Source organism: Osmia lignaria, chromosome 4 (assembly GCF_051020975.1).
Source record: "Osmia lignaria lignaria isolate PbOS001 chromosome 4, iyOsmLign1, whole genome shotgun sequence".
In the NCBI taxonomy this organism is placed as follows: Eukaryota; Metazoa; Arthropoda; class Insecta; order Hymenoptera; family Megachilidae; genus Osmia; species Osmia lignaria.
This window is the reverse complement of record NC_135035.1, coordinates 5,000,958-5,023,048: the sequence shown is the minus strand read 5'-3', so window position 1 is coordinate 5,023,048 and position 22,091 is coordinate 5,000,958. Positions and strand designations below refer to the sequence as shown.

Here is a 22,091-nt window from a genome sequence, read left to right as displayed (position 1 = left end):
TCGGCGGTGATATAACGAGAATCTACTGTATACAAAAATAAAGTATTATAATTAACTCTTTAATTGTGGCGTGTTCTAAAAATGAATCGTCAGCATTTTATGACATTTAAAACATATTAGGTATAATTACATGTTACATTTTTTCAAACTATAACTTATTTCTAAGAAATATAAAATATTAAAGAAATAAATATAAAATTAAAGTTAAATTAAAAATTAAAAGAAAATCTTTAAAAACATAGTATATGTATGTGGAAATATAATTTTCATTATGGATCATATGGATAACAGAGTGATGATTAGAATTTTGCATTGTTAAAAATAAGAAAAAGTGAAAACAGCTTTTGATATTCAAATTATTTAATTGATTGCTGCACAATACGTACAATATATGTACATATGTAACAATTTGCTTATATCAATTTAATAAAATAACAAATTCGTTTGAGAAAAAATGCAAAAAAATGGTACAGACAAAAATTGGGTTGGATTGCAGTTTCCCGGGTAATTGATCTCGACTATTTTATCGGATAAATCAAGGTCGGAGAAGACGATAGGAAGTGTCTCGAGGTCGATATCACGTGGCGTTACAAAGTTATGGCCATTTTAAAAAATCATATTATTTCAAAAATTTTCCGATAATTTTGAATCCAAAAAATAACCTAACCTAACCTAATCCAACCCAACTTATCAGCTAGAATAGCTAGCCTTTCTCCTCAGCTAAAAAAGTGATTTTTTAAAATGGCCATAACTTTGTATCGCCACGTGATATCGACCTCGGGACACTTCTTATCGTCTTCTCCGACCTTGATTTATCCGATAAAATAGTCGAGATCAATTACCCGGGAAACTGCAATCTAACCAAAAATTGTAACATATCAAGGAGCACATATTGATATTCACATGACCTTAAAATGACCCTGAAATGCCCTGTGAACATGAGGTTTAAAGGGTAACCCCAAATTTCGCCCATTTTTTCCCACTCGAATTTCAAATCAAACTATGTGCTAATCAATTCTATATGATGGTACCTCAGAAAAAATTTAAGTTGAGCATAGGGGTAGTTTTCAAGATACTGGAGGTCAAAGCGACTAAATTCTCACTATTCTCAATATTGTCCAAGCATTGTATATACAAAAAAAAGGTCAATACTTCTTTGATAACAGTGGGTATTTTAATAGAATTAGTCAAAATGGTTTTCTGACTCCTCCATTCCTGTTGTTTAGCAACGGTTAGTAAATGTCGAAACAGTTTTTATTGAATTTCTCGAAAACAAATGCAGATACGAAAGAATGTTTTAGAGAAAAGTTGTTTGTCTTAAAATTCTACATAAAAAAGGTCTTTTTAATTTTTTCGATAGGACTAATTCTTTACTCAAAAATCGCAACTGAAAAGATATATTTTCGGAAAATAACATTGCGATATAAGCAGCGATTTTTTTAATATATGTATTTAATGTAGAGAAACATCAATTGCACACTGAGGGTGCGTTCCGTTTCATTCAATGCACGCATCAGAGGGCACAGAATTCCCCAGATTCCCACCACTTCTTGCGCATTAACCGTGCATTAGCTACCGCAGCTCAGGCGTGAAGCGTTTAATGCAGAGTTAATGCATTCGCGAAAAATTCAAAAAAGTTTGTTGCAATAAGATGGAAAGTGAGTTAATTGAATTCCCAGTCATCTTCGAGGAGAGTAATGAAGTATTGACTCTCTTTCTTGACAAGTTTGTTTTTAGTTAACAAAAATAACGTTAATACAGATAACGTTTTGTCACCCATGTTAGCATCCATTTTTGATTCGCATCAAATGTATGGAAAAGTGTTCCGTTACCAAGCGCGCATCATGCGCCTTAATGAAACGGAGCGATATCAATGCGCGGAGCACATTGAATGCAATCTATGCGCTCAATGCGTGAAACGGAATGCGTCTTAAGCCGAGTATCCACCTGTATCAAACGCCCGTATCGTATCACCGTTCCGAACCCTTTTGAATAGGCAGACGTTGCCTCGTTGCATGCCACGGCGTGCTACGGCTCGGACAATATTGCTTCGTTTCTTGAAAGAAACTCCTATAGGCGAGAAGTTTCGATTTCCTGCATGCTGTTTCTTTATTGTAATTGTCCTAACCATATCGTGCTTGGTATCATTTTAATCAGAAAAACGTCACAAATATCTTGGTAAAAGTTTTATAAGAAAAAAATGAAAAATAACAAAGTTCAGTCATTGCATTAGTATTATCTCACTGATATATCCGATTCCAGATCATATTATCTCGAGCCTCAAGTATCATGTTTCCACTTGACATAGCATTTCGGGCCTTCGCCTGGGTATGTTGTTTTTACGTTTCAAGTGGTCTCCGAACCTATCCTTTGAACAGCAAGAAACCGACAATTTTCGGATCGGCCCGTTCCTTCACCTCCGTATCACAGCCCAATAGAACTTTCGATATTCGGCAACGGAAAAATCTCTGGATAATTAACATTGTCCTTTTTCAATAATCACAGAGGTTCTTATTAACATTGCTCTTTTATGTACAGCGTATCACCGAAGATAATTGATCTGTTTAAATATATTTAGACGATAAAATTTGTCTAAATTAAATTAGATTAAGTTCATAAATAATTTCATCGATTTTGAAATGAATCCAATAATACTGCAAGATTTCAAATAAATTGAAACCCAAGTGACGGCATGAAACGCTATGTCAAGTGCAAACGCATAAACCTTTCCTTCGATACAACGGCAAAGAATCGACAAATTTTTCGGATGGGTCCGTTGCCTCCGTTCCTTTGGAACGGCACGCAGCAAAACGAAACTCCTCGCCTGTAGTGGCCCAGTCCTATTGCCGAACCGTTTCTATCAAGAAACGAAGAAATATTGTCCGAGTCGTAGCACGCCGTGGCATGCAACGTGGCAACGTCTGCCTATTCGAAAGGGTTCGGAACGGTGATACGATACGGGCGTTTGATACAGGTGGATACTCGGCTTAACACATGCTCACGCCAGAAGGCCGTTTGCCGAGGGGCACGCGGAAGAGGGGAGCCGCTCTCCTCGGCATGAGCATGTGTTAGACTCTATGGGCAACTGGTAGTAATGGAGCCGGAGCGCTCTCCGGCGCTCCGGAGCTTGTCGGCGAGCTCAAAGCGGAGCGTGAACCGAACCGAGCGGGGGAGAAATATCCCCACTTCGTAGTATCTCGAGGTTACGCAGTCGGAGCATGTATGTGTGACGTTCTCTGTCGAATGCCACACATTCGTATCACCTTACCGCCGCAGCTCGATTTCCCCTACAATGCTGCCCCACCACCTCGAAAGAGCGAATCAGTAGAGTGACGTGCGCTCACAAACAGCGTCGCTGTCAGACGCGCTCTTTGAGTTGGTTTCGTGCCATGCCTGTGTTAGAGTCACACGCCGTGACAGATTCGATGAAACCTAAGAATGAACATTGTCAGGACACATGTATACATTTATTTAGTAATTATATATAGAAAAAGCCACCTCACCGATTTCAATGAAATTTGAATATGTTGCAAAACTCGATACTTGGAATAACTTTTTCCAATACATATGTATAACTGACACTCGATCATAGTTTCCAAAATATTTTCGAGATGTTTTCGACAACGTATGTGTCAATATGCGAGTGCCGCTTATCTATTATTTCTGGATACAACGGCACCGTCGCGTCGCATCGCTGACAAGCAGTACGTATGTATGTATAAGGGGTGAAACGAAAACTGAAATTTGCGTAAGGTGATTGGAATGTTAGATTCCGTTGTTTAATAAATATTTTATCAAACTAAATACATACACGGAATTCTTACATTAGACCAGTGTTTCCCAACGTGGGGCCCACGCCCCACAGGGGGGCGATTCGAAAATGCACTCATCCAGAGTTTAAGTTAACCGTATGGCGACTCTCAGTCGCTACTCGAGCTGGGTAAACGTCCATAATTACTAATAATTAAAATAATATAGAAAAATCTTTGATTAAAATTATTTCCTACTTGAATTTCGGTTCTCTATTATATGTTTTGAAAATATACTTACTGTATTTCCTCAACAATTAAATTTTTGAATATTAAAAATTATGTTTACGTTACATAGGGGGTATAAGAATTTTAGAAAGGCTACAAAAAAGATTGGGAAACACTTAAAGTAATTTTCTACTGCTAGCGATTCTTTTTTACGTGACTATACAACTTTACTTCTGAAGAAGTGTTCTGGTACTGTTTTTAAAAGGTCAAAAGTCTGATTTTGAAAATGACGAGAATGAGGATTGGACCAATTGGAATTCTTGGATATTACTGAAGTTCAAAGGGTCAAGCGTATGATTCAGGGATGGTGAGTAAGGAATTCAAGGGCCGTATGCGTAATTGTATATAGAAGATAGTGCGGCTAGGGACAGAATTTAGAATTTACTTATCTTAACCGAAACGCGAAGAGTAAAAATATTTTCTTAGTCTATAACGGTATCCAACAGGAATATCAATCTGCCCTTTTTTTTACGTGGGGGAAATCTTCATCGACACCCCACCCTAATAAGGGCGGGGTAGTGTCGGACTCCTACGGTGGTCCTACATCTGACGCGGTGGGAGGGGCTCTGGGACTTCTGACCACATCTCCACGCCTCGCGCTTCTTGCGCACTTCTTGGAGGGAGTCAAGGAGACCCCCGTCCTCCTACCTGCCGGGACCAGGGACCACCACTGGCACCGGCCACCGCCGGGCACGAGGGCCCGGGCAGCTTCATTGATGTTGTGGGAGAGAGGGTGGGTGATCCTGTACTCTCTCCCCCATATATCAATCTGACCTAACCTAACTGAACCAGTCAAATTATAAATACCAATTTGAACGAATTACAGCCTGTAATTAGCCAATCAGTGAATTAGATTAGGTTAGATTATAATAATATTAATAGAAAAAAAGAAAGCTTACATATACTGAACCCACCTTGTATTTTTTTTCATCCGTTTATATTTAAAAATTGACGCTCAATGAGATGACCAAGAATGACGCATACGCTGACACGGACGTGTATGTATGTACTGTGAACCGATGACAAGATGTATGCAAAGTACATTGTAATAGCAGCAAAAGTTTATTGCAAATATCTCGAAAATTAAGGCCGAGCGGCAATTATATGTATGGGAAAAAGTTATTCAAAATATCGAGTTTTACAACATATTCAAATTTCATTAAAATCGATGAAAAGCCACTCTTTCAACATGCAGTAAAACTCCATTTATCCTAACTAATGTCGTCACAGTATATATTCGATTAACCGAACATATTATTGAGCTCCTATTATTATCTGAACTCAGGCCACGCATGATATCAACTATGCAAACTAGCGTGTTTGCCTTGTATCTAAGGAATTAAAACAAAAGATAGCGTATCTTCGAAAACTCTTCATTTACAAAAGAATTATTACTCTAGTGCTCAAATCCAGTTATATGAACATCAGCTCCTATTATACGAACCGTTGAACAGTAATGGAAGTGGATTATCCCAATTATCCACTTATCTGAATCGTCATATCTTCCGACCGATTTGGATAAATGGAGTTTTACTCTACATAATTACTATTTGTTTTTCCTACAATGCTTTTAGCTATTCTTGCACGAGAGTCTAGCGTTCAGTCTAGCAAACGTTATCACTGAAATAACAGTTCGGAAAATATCCCGCATAATGTCCTTCGCGTTGAAAAAAGAGACAATACTAGTACTGTTATGTAGCGATAGTTATCGGTAATTATTTAGGAAGTGAACGACATCATCGGCTTTGATGATTTTTAAATGGGTCGTTAAGCTCAATATTTTTAACAACTTTTTTCTATACATATAACCGTCCCTCAGCCCTAGTTTCAGAGATATTCTTGAAAAGCGGTCGGCACTATTCATTGAATTTTACCTACCCATACGTATGCATAGGAGGCAATATATGCGTCAGTATCAGTGCTTGACTGTAAGCTGTTAAACGAAGGACGCACGTCCTTAAAAGCACCGTACACAACTGGACATGCGTGGCTGCAAAAAATATTAGGTTATATGTTAGGTTATATTTTTCACTGGCTGGCAACACGCCCTTAAAATAATAACTTTTATTTACGTTGAAAACGATAATTGGCACGCCCGTAAAGATAATACTTTACGACCCCTACAACTTTTGTTTTAGTTATTTTCCGTGGAAATGCGTTCTTATCGAGATAATAGGGGGGTCCCACACTTTTAGAATACCCTGTATATCTCGAGAACGGTTTATTTGCCAGTTCTGAAAATGGTCTCATTCGATTTCTCGTCCCTCAATTACTATAAATCCGAAGTTTGGTTGTCCTAGGGTAGGGGGGCCTTTCGGAAGTATACCCCCGAGACGAAACACCGTTTCTTATTCAAGAAATATTCTTGAATATCCTATCGCAATCAAAATAAATTATTCATCTGCCACGTAAAAAACTGATTAAATGAATATAGAAATATAAAATATTCCTAATAACAGAGACAGAGCCTTCAAGGACGTCTGCAATAACACGTCAACTGACGGCCTGCGTGCCTTATGATGTAGTTTTAATATAATAGATTTTAAGGTTATTTGTTTCTAATTAAACATTTTCAATAATATTGTCTTTACCCCTGCCCCTTGCAACCCTTTAAGGAGAGTTCTGAATAATTATCTAACACTATTTAATCATTTTATAATTTACAGTTTTCAATCTATGGTTAAATGAATTCTTGAAGAAACCTAAACCAAAATGGCGACATATTTGGAAATTTCTTGCGGCCTCGTAGCAGTGTTTCTTGCACTCTACTACTATTTCACGTCGACCTTTAATTATTGGAAAAAGCGTGGAATCAAAGGTCCAAAACCCATACCAGTGTTTGGCAATATTATGGCACCAATGTTAGCAAAGGAGTCATTGGCAAACTTTCTAACGAATCTTTACACGAAATACAAAAACGAACCAATGATTGGAATATTTGTAAGAAGAGAACCTATTCTAATTATTCTTGATCCTGATATCATCAAGGATGTCCTTATTAAAGATTTCTCCAAATTTGCAAACCGTGGCTTCATAAAACATGAAATAGTAAGTAATAAACATACCTTTAACAAAATTTAATTCTATACATAATTTTCGCCAACACTAACAATTTTGACAACTCTTTATTACAGTACTATTATTTATTAGATTTTCGAGAAAATTTTTTAGTTTTCTTTTTTTTTTTAAATTAAAATTATTTATGTCAAATTGTTGCTATATTGTAAGCGTAGAAACCGCGACATGGAATCTTCTCGAAGATTCGGGGATATCCCCACCACCGAAATAGGCAATAGGCATATATATATACAGGGTGTCCCGTAACTTGTGTAACTCCCGGAAACGGGGGGTTGCTGGGGTGATTCTGAACAACATTTTCCTTTACCAAAATGTCGTTTGAAGCTTCGTTTTCGAGTTATTAAAGAAAAACACTGGCCAATCAGAGCGCGCGCCGGGCGCGCGCTGAGCCACGGGGGCGTTGGCTTTCAACGGCGCTCGGTCGTGGTCGTGAACAAATGCATTGGCACAGCGTGGGTATCAAGTGAAGCGTGCGATAAATGTTACATCGTCTTAAATTAAGAACAATGTGGAATCATTCGTTATTCATGAATAATGAATGCGTTTGTGCCAATGCGTTTGTTCACGACCACGACCGAGTACGGCTGAAAGCCAACGCTCTCGTGGTTCGGCCTGCGCTAAAGGCGCGCTTGATTGGCCAGTGTTTTTCTTTAATAACTCAAAAACGAAGCTTCAAACGACATTTTGGTAAAGGAAAATGTTGTTCAGAATCACCCCAGCAACCCCCCGTTTCCGGGAGTTACACAAGTTACGGGACACCCTGTATATAAGTGACGGTCCGCGGACTAGAGACAGATTCAGACAGGCATTAGACGCGGATTACAAAGAGATCAGACCGAGACAAACGATTACGATAAACGGCGTGGTTCCGCGGTTGTGCTACATCGAAGTTTAATTATATTATTAAAAACGCTCAAAAGTTACCAACATTACAGAGAGAGCATTTGATTTATTTAACAATTACCTTCCTCTCTTACAATATAATATAATTGTATTTAATCGAAATATTTTCTATCATCTTTTATGATTTAATATACCTCTCAGATAATTTACGGATTCCATTACAAAAGGATAATGTAGCTTTTGGTATAACGTAGCCATTAATGATTTACAAGTTATTATTATTTATACAATAAATTTGTTTTGTAATGAATGATTCAGGTCCTTAATTGATCTACATAAATACAAACCTTATAGCTCAATTGCCAATGTTATAAGATCTATTGGAATCTAGAATAATGGTATTAGAATAACATTATTAGAATACAGAATAACATTATTATTTTGGGGGCACTTATAATTAAGGCGATGTAACTGCTATCTTTTTTTTTATTTATAATATTTTATTTAACATTTTAACTAACCATTCCTGTTCTTAATCCCAAAATTTCAAAAAATGTCTCGTGCACCCCTTTCGTTCTAAATGCTTTATTTATATAATGATTATTCAGTTTCAAAACATCAACAGTAACTTGCGCAATATCGAACACAGTAAGCTTCCCCAGGGAAAATGGTGTTACAGAGGAAGCAGCAATTCTTGATACTTTGATTTTAACAATATTAACATTAAAAGTGATTTAGGAAAAATAACATAATTAAATATTAAAATATTTAGTATGTAACTGAAAAGTACAAAGAACAAAGTAAATATTACTTCAAACTTTCCCGGGTAAACGTTTATATGGAAATGGCAGAAAGCCGTCGCAAATCTGTACAGTGTGTTCTAGAAAGAGTGTTAAACCCGTGAAAGAGTGATCGCTGAGGTAGCTCTGAACAACTCTTTCCTCTGCCAAATTTTTGAATTATTAACGAAAAACATTGGCCAATTAGAGCACACGTAGAGCGCAGGCTGAACCGCCAGAGTGTTGGCTACCGATTACGATCAAACTATGGTCGTGAATAAGGCGGCGATAGCACGTCGGCACAATCTGCGACTTCGTTTTCGAGGTATAAGGAATTGAAAATTGGAATATCAAATTCTGAAACGCGTGTTTTGCTCTCGAACAGCTGACAGCTGAACAGTTGGCCTATTCTCTAGTGTCTTCTTTGTCCGGACACTGGCCCAGGATCTGCTCAGTTGTTAGCTGTTAGAAAGCATAACACTCGCTTCGGAAGTTGATATTCCAATTTCGTCACCGAGGACGGGCAGGATTCCACGGAAGAGGAATCCCCGGGAAAATACTGGAAACCTAAGGAAACCTAAGGAAAGGAAGGCCTACGAGGAGGGTCAAAAAATCGAGAACCCGTGAAGTCTACAGAGTGTGGAGGTGTGACCTTGGGACATCAACATTTTTCTTAAGCCTCGTACAGACTTGAGTATTTTTGCCCGAACGGACGCTTTCGACGCACGAATGCTCTACTACAGGCCTGTCTAACTGCTAGAAGCGAAAGAGCCACTGCTTCCACTCTTACCGCTTCAGACTTCCTCCATCATTCAGTAGTGTTAGTAGTGAGGCAGCGGTTTCTCGCTAGATGCTATATCTGCTACTGTGCGTTGCAGCTAAGTTGCCGAGCACCGACAAACTGAACCGACAGAGGGGCAAGGGGACTGTGCGTTCGCTCCACCTAATCCCCTCCAGGGGCCCGTAACTTGAGAAGTGAGCGGCCAGATTGCATAGGCGTAAAATTTCCATATTCGCAGAAGATACATTTAACTATATAAACATGCGATTTTTTCAGGATATTAATGGATTTTTTATAATACTCGTTCTTGACAACAGTTGTTATTATGCAAAATTTATGGAAATTACATTATGGAAAGTGTAAAAACTCTCCTGTTTTCTTAATAATGTAAACCCCGAATCTACCTCTACGCCAATGCATTTGACTCGCCACTCGCTATCGCTTCATCTCATTCTGTTTCAATGTCTGTCCTTGACGACGTTCGTCACGCGATAGATTTGTGGATGTAAGGGCCTCAACCAATAAACATAATACGTGTGACTGGAGGCAGGTCAACGAATTTGATTGGACGGCAACTTAGCTACAACACACAGTATTGTAAGTGTCTACTAAGTTGAGACTCGAGGTGTGAAACGCTCCGCCTAATCCTCACCTCGAACCCTCGTCTAGTACATAGTAGTAGTAGTAGTTTCTACTAGTAGTTGTAACCTAGAGAGCGAATAGCGAGAATGCGTGTGGGTCAACTGTATAAATGTGTGTGTCTAAGTCTGGCCCATCTAGCTCCGACCAATCAGACCCAATTCCTTAGGAGTCTCAACTTAGCAGACGCGTACAGTACATAGAACTAGGAATACACGTCAAATATTGGAAGAGTCGAGAAACCAACTGAAAGAGTGGAGGGAGCCGAGCACGAGCTCCGTGGTAGGGGAAGGAGCCACGAGTGGCCCGCGGGCCGCAGGTTAGACTACGGATGGGCGGTGTTCGACAAAAATATCGATGTTATAATAATCGATTAGTTGAAAAGTCGATAATTGAACATCGATGCTTTTTAAAAAATATCGAAGTATCGAATTCTTTTTTACTAGGGCTGATTTTGGAAACATCATCCTGAGCACACTTCCTAGAGTGTAGCCTAGAAAATGCATATACAGGTAAACAAAAAATATTACACTATCTTTCTTATTTAAGTTTTCCTAAAAAATATAGTTAAATCAGAATCGTACATTCAATGTTAACTTCGAAGAATATTAATGAATATCCCCCAAGTAGTAATAGTATTTTGCGAGTACTTGAGCTGTAAGTGCAACAGGGTTGACTTCGTGATTAGAAAAAATGTTTTTATTAAATCTAGGAAATAGGGTATTCTAAGGATAGATATGCATAAGCAGTGTAAACATCAAAATATTATGCGTACTTTATAAAAAGTCACTGTACCTGCAATAGTAGAACAGATGCAAAAGGATTGAGATGATAAAGAAAATTATAGATGGAGCATTTGGATAAGATAATTTTTTAAATCTAAGATCATAGAATAAGAGTCACAAGAATATAATACCACAAATGCGTAAGGCGTTCTTATTTAGTCGCGTTCCGAAATTCACTGCCACTGCAGGAATCTAATTACGTATTACAGATTTTTAGTGCTGGCAATGAATTTCGGAACACGACTTATACCCAATGAGCATACAACATTTCTCGAAAATTAAACGCTCATTGAATAGTGCGCGTCGAGTTATCATATCATGCTGTTCAGTTTTCTCACAGAGATAAAAAATACCGATGTTATGTAAAAAAGTATCGATAATCGATTAATTGATTTGTAGAAACATCGACAAAAATAATCGATTATTAGGAAAAAAACTATCGATATTTAATTAATCGAAACATATTACCCATCCCTAGGTTAGACAAAGGATGTTTGTGCGAATAAGCGCTCAGTGTGGATGGGTTTCTGGTAGTACGTCTGTTCCTGACGACATTCTGACTTCGACTGATTCAAGACACCCCTGGTAGAAAGATTTGCGCGAACAGCCGGAGCACGATTTTGTACGCACGAATGCGGTGCTCGAGAGAACGAAGAAATTTCACCCGAACGAACGTTCGCGCGCCGAAAGCATTCGTTCGGGCAAAAATGCTCAAGTCTGTACGAGGCTTTAGGGAGGCTTACTTTGCTCGACACTGTACATTGACACAATATTCTACCATGTGAATGATAAATCAAATTATTTAATGAATATAGGCAGAACCGTTATCTCAGCACCTCTTTGCTCTGGAGGTCGAAAGATGGCGTCCGCTAAGAACTCAACTCTCTCCAGTATTTACATCTGGCAAACTCAAAGGAATCTTTTCCCTGATTCTTGATTGCGCTAAACATTTGGAAAAATATATGGATACTTTAGTACAGAAAGGAGAACCCATCGAAATCCGAGAAGTAGCAGCCCAATACACGACTGACGTGATCGGTAGCTGTGCATTTGGAATTGAAATGAACTCGATGTCGGAAAGTGAAAGTGAATTCCGCAAAAGGGGCAGAGAAATCTTCGCTACTAACTTTACAGCACTTCTGAAGTTCAGAATGAAAGAATGTATGCCACAGTTATATAATTTACTTGGTTATGTACTTCCTAAGGATAAAACAATGGCATTCATTGAGAGAATCACTATAAGTACGATGGAGTATAGGAAGCACAACAACATAGTCAGATCAGATTTTATAAATACACTTTTGGAGCTGCAGAAACATCCTGAAAGAGTTAGCGGTATCCGTAAGTTTTAATGTTTCAAATTCTCTTGGATCAGTAATTAATGTATAGTGATTAAATTATACTGTTCAAAACCTATTTTAATTTAGCGATATCGACTAGTGTAAGTAGGGGCCGGGATGAACCTACCTCTTCCTCTAAAATGTGAATTGGTCCCTCTCAAAAAATGTAGAGTGGTCTCCCACGCTCTAGCATTTTAAAATCATAAAAATCCAAAATTCCGAAATTTCAGAATTCCAGAAATTCAAAATTTCCAATGGTGCACCCCGAAAAATTCCTAGTTAAGTCAATGAGGATGTCTGATAAGCGTTTCACATAGGCTACCCCGAAATCATCGAAATTATTACATTTAGATAAAATTCATTCTGTTATAAAATTTATGGTTCCAACTCTCCAAATAGTTTTAAGATTCCAATTGTTATTGCACATTGCGAAATATAAAAACAATTAAAATTTATTGCACAGTATTAATTACGGTTTGATGATCAATGTTTTGCTACAATAATATTTTGTTCAAACTACATCGCCGACTGATTTAACTTTATGTTACTATAAGACTTGATTTTCGTCAAGTATCATACACTGTATTACTCCTTCTTTCTTTAGAATTGACGGACACGTTGCTGGCTGCACAAGCGTTTGTGTTTTTCGCAGCTGGTTTCGAAACTTCATCGACAACGATAGCCAATGCCATTTATGAATTGACTCTAAACCAAAAGATACAGAATAAATTACGAGAAGAAATTAAAGAATTCGACGCGAAAAACAACGGGGAATGGAAATACGAAACTGTCAAACAGATGAAGTACCTGGATAAAGTTTTTCGAGGTAAGTACTATTTTATTTCACTTGAATAACAACTTGCACACTATTTGACTGTAGGATATTTTACACATCAATACAAATAAAAATATAGAATAGAATTACTGCAGGATTATATTCACTATATCTTAGTAGATTGTTTCTTGATTTGTTTACAGAAACATTAAGGAAATATCCGCCCCTACCATTTTTAAGCAGAGAGACAACGGAAAGTTACACGTTCGAAAACCCGAAGTTGACAATTCTTAAGGACGCCAAGGTATGGATACCGCTTTATGCAATTCACAGAGATCCGGAAGTTTACCCAGATCCAGACAAAGGGTCTAGCCGTATAAGCATAGTGAATCGGCCCCAGTAACAATTTCGGTTGATATTTATATCACATAATGCTTTTTGCCTAAACAACAATTGTGTGCAATTTCAACCCCCTACCCCCTCTGATAAGGGAGATATGAGGGTAAATCCCAAAACCTTTACCATTTTTTTTCTCAGAAACTATTTAAGATATTTGATCACATTAAAGTGCAAATAGTAGGTATTCATTAGCTGTATATCATATTTTTTTTTCAAAATTTTTATTCGATGATTAAGGGTTGAAAATTAATAAATAAATCTTTGAAAATGATTTTTATAAACAATCCCTTGGATGACACCCACCGAAAAAATTAAGAATAATCCTTTACTATTTAACTATTATCTGTAAAAATTTCAAGAGTGTCGGATTGGTACATCATAGTTAAAAATAAATAAAACCAATGCAACGCCCTTTCATAAGGCAAAGCCGGCCTGAACGTTAGAGACGCTCAACCTAACCGACCTACAGGGGAATACGTAGCGCCGACCCGCCACGTTTCTCGTACCAGAAACAGCTCTCAGAAAAGTATGAGCTCTTCTTTCCCTAAACTGTGTGTTAATTAACAGTCATTTATTTAAATAATATATTAACAATTTAAATTTTTTAATTAAGTTTTCTGGTCCTAACTTTTAACGTCCGTGTTTTCACAGTCTTTCTCGTTTTAAGTATGTGGGAGCCCTAAATCACAGATTTATATCATGTCTTGAACAATGGCACTGTGTTAGATGCCATTAGTTGTCCTTTTAATAGTCAAAGAAGGTATCACAGTTATAAATGCAATATCATTCTATTCAACGCTGTAAAGAACATAGATTTCTATAACTATTTCCGTCTTTACCTTTTCACGTACGTATTACTTTTAATTAAATTGTAGCTGGTACCTGTGAATAGTTGTAACTAAGATTTTCCTCGTTTTAAGTATATGGTCGCCCTGAAAAGGGTTAATTATATTATAGCGTACCAGTACTACCTGGAAATGGCTGCAATTAAGGTGGCCTTCGTTTTAAGTATATGGGTGTCCAGAAAAGAGTTAAGCGCGTTTTATGGTACAAATGGTGTATTTTCCAATGCGGTTTATATGCCCTGATACTTTTTTACGCAATCACGGAGCCTAAATTGGCGTGTAAATAGACGCATCATAAAGGGTAAAGCGTACGATCCTGAGTCCATGATTTTAGTGTCCACTGTCTTGTTCCCTCTTGTTGCCGAATATAGAGGAGTCGTTAATTGGATAGAATTTGCAAACTTTAAAATCTCGCGGTAAAAACGTTATCTTGCGGAATTATTGGACGAACATGACGCGTTAAATGTACAATATTTACAACAAAACAATAACATTATAAAAATGAAAGTTCGGTCGCGACATATAAACGGTAAAACTTACAATTGTTACATAGAATACAAATCAAACGTAAATAGTTACGCGGGTATAAACCAATATGCATGCGATTGTCCGAATGGTAACAGAACGGTAGGTTGTTGCTCCCACGTCGTCGCGATCATTTATTATTTATCCCATGCGCGTTATAAATCCAGAATAGTTAAACCGTCCGAAATTTTAACTCACTTATTTGACAAAACTAACATTATTCCAGTTATTGATGAAAATAGCGACGAAGATTAAAATTTATTTACAAGCGTGTTTTTTTAAAAAAAGTTTTTGTGTTTTCTGTTTCAAATCATATACTTCAACCTGACAATACATAACACAATCAGCTCTTTTTAGGGCTTAATAATCAGCCCTTTTCAGGGCTCCCACATACTTAAAACGAGGAACACCTTAGTTGCATTTATATAAGGGTGCCATTTGTAACGTACAACATAATCAGCTCTTTTTAGGGCTCCCACATACTTAAAACGAGAAACACCGTGAAAACACGGACGTTAAAAATTAAAACCAGAAAACTTAATTAAAAAATTTAAATTGTTAATATATTATTTAAATAAATGACTGTTAATTAACACACAGTTTAGGGAAAGAAGAGCTCATACTTTTCTGAGAGCTGTTTCTGGTACGAGAAACGTGGCTGGTCGGCGCTACGTATTCCCCTGTAGGTCGGTTAGGTTGAGCGCCTCTAACGTTCAGGCCGGCTTTGCCTTATGAAAGGGCGTTGCATTGGTTTTATTTATTTTTAACTATGATGTACCAATCCGACACTCTTGAAATTTTTACAGATAATAGTTAAATAGTAAAGGATTATTCTTAATTTTTTCGGTGGGTGTCATCCAAGGGATTGTTTATAAAAATCATTTTCAAAGATTTATTTATTAATTTTCAACCCTTAATCATCGAATAAAAATTTTGAAAAAAAAATATGATATACAACTAATGAATACCTACTATTTGCACTTTAACGTGATCAAATATCTTAAATAGTTTCCGAGAAAAAAAATGGTAAAGGTTTTGGGTTTTACCCTCGTATCTCCCTTATCAGAGGCGGTAGGGGGTTGAAATTGCACACAATTGTTGTTTAGGCAAAAAGCAATATGTGATATCAATATCAACCGAAATTGTTACTGGGGCCGATTCACTATGCTTATACGGCTAGACCCTTTGACCCCGAAAGATTCTCAGAAGACGCAGTGAAAGTCAAGCACCCCATGCACTACATACCCTTCGGCGATGGCCCAAGAAACTGCATCGGTACGTATAAATGAATAATTTAATTATAAGCTCGTGATAGATGACATAGTATCTGCAAAAAATGATATTTATTAATCGTATCATGTTTCAAAAGGTATAGAGTATCGAGCAGAGTAGGCTTCCCTAGGGAAAATGGCGTTAGAGAGCAAACAGGAATTCTTAAAATCTTAATTTTGACGATATTAATACTAAAAGTGATTTAAGAACAAATAACATGATCTTTTATTATTAAATGACATAAAATTTAGTACATATTAAGATAATGTGAATAATGAAATAAACTTGAACTTTATGTGTAAATGGTGTAACTGATCTAGAGTCGCCACTGCAGGTGAAGTGGCCAGTTGAATTTTTAGTAGTACAGTAATGCCTCTAACGGTGTCCGTAATCTGGGAAGCGAAAATGGACAATACGGGTAGAACAGATACTACTTCCCAAATCTCACGGCATAAAAGCCGTAGCAGCTAACAAATTAACAATAGTTTAACTTTCTTATTTCTAAATTTTTCTGCATGCAAATTGTTTTAACATATTGGTACAATTCTTTTGATTAAAATGAGACCAAACATTGCATAGTTTGGAGATTTTCCTTTGTACATAAAATAAGTAAATATGATCCAAATTATAACGTGTTTGGTCTTATTTTAACTAAAAAGGTATCAACAATATGTTAAACAAATTTATGAGTAAAAAAAAGTAAAATTAAGAAACCTATATTGCTTTATTATTGTTGTATTCCGCTCGTGATATTTATTTTAATTACAAAATGGAATCCAGACGAAGTTTTTTTGATACAATATTCGTCGTGCTGGTAGTAGATTCTAGTTCTTAAGACGGTTCGGAAAAATCTGACTCGGAGGGAAAAGTGCTGGGTAATTTATAGAATCGGAAAAATAGGAGAAATAGGAAAAATAGGAGAGTGGGAGTTATTGCGAGTCCAGTGATCGGTAAGGGATGAGGTCGTGAGTGCAAAGTTTGAAGATGACTGTTTCGGCTGAGTCACGAGGAGTAGAAGGAAAGACTTGGATGTTTGTCGTTAAAGGTTGACTTATAATACAGTGAGAAGGTCGGTCTATCTAAGTACAATAATGAATAATTCGGTATACAACATTATAAACTGAACTCTCATCAAAGAAGTCGTGTCGCGTGTTGCGTAACTGACTCCAATGAAGAGAACATGGACGTCGGATGCGACATAGGCGTAGGAAGAAATCGGTGGACAAAGTATTATAGGGAGATGAGAAGTTGATGAGGTTAAGGAATGCGGGTACGATTGGTCGTCGTCGGTAAGTCACTTCTCACGCAAACGCCTTCTAGATCGTCGCGCGCTATTGGCCGATGCGGTCACACATTAATCGCGTCGCCTGACAAAGCGAGATGGTATGAAGTTAGCGTTGCGGCGAACTTTGAACGAAGTTGAAGTTGAAGAGAGGGACTGCACAGGGGCAAAGGGAGCACTTCGCACGCTCCGTTCTGTCCCCACGTTTGATCCTCGCGTAATCCACACCATTAGATTTTAGCGGCACACTCTTACATGGGCGTAGCAATTTTATATTTCCGAGGGAAATAGTACTAAACGAAATACGAAAACTGTGCTGTATTGTTAATAGAAGTCAATTATTTTTCCTTACATATGCAGGGTGTTCGACAACAGGTGGGAGATTTTTTAACAGGTGATTCTAGGAATCAAAATAAGACGAAAATCAAGAATGACGAAATAGCGTTTGCGGCTTTGTTTTCCAGTAATTAACATTTAAAAATTCGAGTAAAAAGCGCCTAAAACCCGCAATCTGCCCAGCACCGACGACTGAACGTCAGGCCAGCAGGGGTGGGTACAGTCATAACCAAGAATCATTGAATAGTAGAAACTTACCTCATGCTATTCTGTTTCTCGGTACTGCAGCATTCGGCTTTCTCTTCTTGGTTATGATTATACCTACCCCTGCTGACATGATGTTCAATCGTCGGTCCTGGGCAGATTGCAGGTTCTAGGCGCTTTTTACTCTGATTTTTATACGTTAATTACTGGAAAACAAAGCCACAAACGTTATTTCGTCATTCTTGATTTTCATCTTATTTTGAAAAAATCTCCCACCTGTTGTCGAACGCCCTGTATGTATATAACAAAATTAAATGTTCTTAAAAGACTGAACTTAGAGTCTTATAACAACGATTTAAAATTATCCGCAAATTGATTTCTAAAGTATTACAAAGATATAGAATTTAAAATTTCAAAAGGGAAGAGAGTCTTGAAGCAGAAACATGTAGCCTATTTTGTGACATTTTTATTTGGTTTGTATATGAAACTCTATAATACGAGCCTACGCCCATGGTTTAAAAACCGCAACACAGACGTGGTCTCATCTCACTTTGTGTCGTAGCGTCTTTGTCAGGCGACGCGATTAGTATGTGTGACCGCATCGGCCAATAGCGCGCGACGATCTAGAATGCGTGTGCGTGAGGTGAGACTTATCGACGACGATCAATCGTAACCGCATTCCATAGCCTCTTCAACTTCTCATTCCGCTATAGTAGGTAGAACAATATTGGGACAACGTGAGAGGCATTACTGTATAAATGAAATTTTTATTTCAAAATATTAACTTTGTATCGAAATATGAGCATTACAATCAGCAAAAGAAATTAAGTCCATTGATGTTAGTTTAAAAATGATATTAAATAGTAAAAATTTTAATCTCTGGAAAGTTAAAATTAGTGTTTATCTCCTTAATCAGAAAATATCTAATCAAATCTATATTTAATGTTTATGGACAAAAGAACGAAAGATGAACTATTATGCCTTTTATATAGTTAATCAGTTTTCCAAATTTGACGTAAAATCTCATTCCGATTAAAAGGAAACACCATTCGGGGCGTGAGAGACTCTGTGATTGGGGTGGTATAGCTATTGATTTCTGTGGCCATTGATTCTGTTTGCCGGTGTGAAATCCAGCTAAATCTTAATTTCAGAAAGAACGCAGTGACACTGAAAGATTCGACAACTATACAAACTTATTAAAACCTTTTTTAATTATTTATATCATAAAGTTTACTTATTAAATTATCAATTATCAAAGAAATACTAAAAAGTATAATAAAAAACTATTGCAACCATAACGCTCCGTAGTAGTGGCCATGTTACCACGCTTGTGGGGCGTAATGGCCAAAAATTACACTTTCTAAATACATTGTCATTAAGATTACAAAGTTCATAAAGTTATTCACATAAGACAAGATGGAATGAGTTAGATTAAGGATTGTGGATTGTTTGAACGCCGCGCCGTTTGCTTTTTCATTTCTGATTGCTAGATTACTTAAAAAATTAAATAAATCTATAGTGACCATAACACCCCACCTACCCCTGTATGTATGTGGCAGTCTCTCCTTCCTTACATCGTCATTTTCCTCGGAACCGCCTCTGGGTAGGCGTGGCCTACGGTGAGATTCCTGAACTTGAACTCGCGAAAGCGGTAATTCGCGAATCCTGGAAAGGATTTTGTGGAGCCAGCGGCCCAATCCATTTACCTCTGCGCTGCGCCGCGCCGTTCAGTTTGTAGGGGCTCGGCAACTTACGATCTCTGCATAGTACAGTAATGCTTCGAAATAAGCAAGTGGCTCGGGACCGAACAGTTGCTTATTTCGAAGCAGGTAGCTATTCGGCTTGACTTTATTCTCGAAACGGGACGATAGAGAACGCGAGAAACGAGTGAGAGATCCGAGGTAGCGGCAAATCATAAAGTGATCGGCCGAGCAGCAATGTTATTTTTTGGACAAGGATAGAATATAACATGCCCTCTCATTCTCGCACTATGCTTTATTTCGAAGCAAATATACCGGACTGAGAAAGCATTATATATATTCCGTCCTTCTTCTACTAACCGATGTCACCGCTCAGTCGAGCGTGAAATTTATTACCCTAAACATCGGCTTCGCGCTTTCATGGACCTCTCACTCGTTTCTCGTACCTCTCACTTTGCGGGCGACTTCAAACAAAGAAGAGGGGATAGCGACTTGCTTATTTCGAAGCAGAGACCACTTGCTTATTTCGAAGCATTACTGTACCTACATACCGAAGAGGTACCCACAAACCCAGAAAAGCCTACGCGGTGGAAGTATTGCACTTTTTTTTTAGCAAGCTTACCATGCTCAACTGTACATATGTTTTTAAGCCAGAAATTATACAGTAGACTCTCGTTATATTGCCACGTGAGCGATTTGACGGTCACATGAATTTTAAAGCATACTAGTGCCATCCTTTTCCACCATCATAGTTCATGAAAATGATACATTTCTACCCTCTCTCCCCCCCTCCTTCAAATGATACCTTAGAAGCTTGACAGATTTTCCACTCCTACTGTTTGCTCGCCGGCAACATAACGATAGTTTACTGTGCTGTTACGAGCCGGAGGGGGCGGCTGCGTAGTCGGGGCTTAATTTAGGTATATGGTATTTGTTAATGGTTTGACAAGTGTTATTATTAACACTGGGAGCCTAAGGAAGTAGACGTGGAGACGAACCTACGTATGGCTAACGTAGGGAGCTCCAGGAGGTTGGCTATAGTGGACGAACCTACGTATGGCTAACGTAGGGAGCCGCAGGAAGCGTTAGTATTAGCTCTCGTAACTTGATTGATGTACCTCGAGCGGTAAAGGTACACCTTAGTGAGTTTCTGGATAGTAAATATAATTGAATAATAGGATGTAAGTTAAAAATAATGTGAGTTTATTCTCTATTCCGGGACCTTACAATTGTTGTGTGTAATTGTCGCGGTGTTCAGTGAATTAAACTCTAGGTTGCAAGTTTAAATGAGTTGAATAAATAGAAATTAGTTTCGATTCCGCGAAGCAAGAATCTAATCCTTCTCGATTTTCACGAACGCGAGCAAACGGGGGCGGACTACAACGATTAAAATATTGCTTAACAGCAGACAACGTACTGTATAGTTACTGTGAGTGCTTGAAGGGGACTTGAATACCCGATCTCGCAGAGTTTCCTCGTTGCAGAGATTATCCGTAAAAGAACGTACTGACGTGTAACGAACTGATTCTAGACTTCAACTAGACCCGAGGTGCCCTTGTCGCTACCCTTTTTATACTCAAAAACTAGAGTAAAAAAGTGGTGGGGACTGACTCTACATGACCCGTAGGACCGCGCCCTTGCTTTGCATTGGTCTCAAATTGTCTAGAAGACGGTTGGTGTCGGGGGCACCCATCCGATTCCATATAAGGAAATTTTTTGAGAAGGGTTTGTAACACCATATAAGGAAATTTCCGAGACGGATACGTAACAGTGCTATAGTATTTTTTACTGCAATTTGTTGAATGAACAACGTATTATATGTTCATCAAATTAGCAGCAGCCGTCACAATGAAATATCCTAATTGAAATCTGAAAGGAAACAATAAATGTATTTCATTCTAATCCATTATTTTTTGTAATTAACAACCAGCTATTTTGTGTTAAAAAATGATAGAAACACATATAATTTTCATTAAACTTTAAGTTAGTCAATAATTGATTAAAAAGTAAGTACTGCGATTGTTTGTTTTTGATGTTATTACTTTGTATTTTCTGTTCCAGGTGCACGATTTGCAATTTACCAATCAAAAATTGGCATAATAACTATTCTTCGTAATTTTAAATGCGATATTTCAGAGAAAACTGAAATTCCTTATGAATTTGACCCAGTTGCATTTATAATGTGCCCGAAAAATGGACTGTATATAAAAATAACTAAGCTAGAAAGTTAGTTCAAAAGTTTGCACACTTTCGATGTTTGTGCTGCGTCTAAACAACAGAAATTCAGTTGAATAATATATTTAATTCGATACAAATAAATATAAAAAATAACATATGATGGATACCGACTATACGTTTTTCATATATATATATACAGGGTGTCCCAGAACTGGGGTAGGAACGGAAGAGGGATGATTGGTGAGGTCATTCTAAACAACTTTTTCCTTTGCCAAAATGTTGGTTAAGGCTTC

At 37.6% G+C, this 22,091-nt stretch overlaps 1 protein-coding gene across 6 annotated transcripts in view; it reads left to right on the top strand.

Annotated features, from left to right (window-relative positions):
• Positions 1–22,091, top strand: part of LOC117603255 (putative cytochrome P450 6a14) — a 30,165-nt gene extending 8,074 nt beyond the window's left edge. For 2 of the 6 annotated variants that reach the window (XM_034322220.2, XM_034322221.2), the window contains exons 3-8: positions 6,704–7,085; positions 11,758–12,283; positions 12,887–13,108; positions 13,261–13,421; positions 16,011–16,101; positions 21,682–22,090. In XM_034322220.2, the coding sequence (XP_034178111.1) occupies positions 6,750–7,085; positions 11,758–12,283; positions 12,887–13,108; positions 13,261–13,421; positions 16,011–16,101; positions 21,682–21,851 (1,506 nt within the window). In that variant the 5' untranslated portion in view covers positions 6,704–6,749 and the 3' untranslated portion in view covers positions 21,852–22,090. Of the gene's footprint in view, positions 1–3,554; positions 3,705–4,107; positions 4,345–4,751; positions 4,771–6,703; positions 7,086–11,757; positions 12,284–12,886; positions 13,109–13,260; positions 13,422–16,010; positions 16,102–16,195; positions 16,646–21,681 lie in introns of those variants that run through there. The other 4 variants (XM_034322223.2, XM_034322222.2, XM_034322224.2 and 1 more) reach the window with 4 other exon arrangements.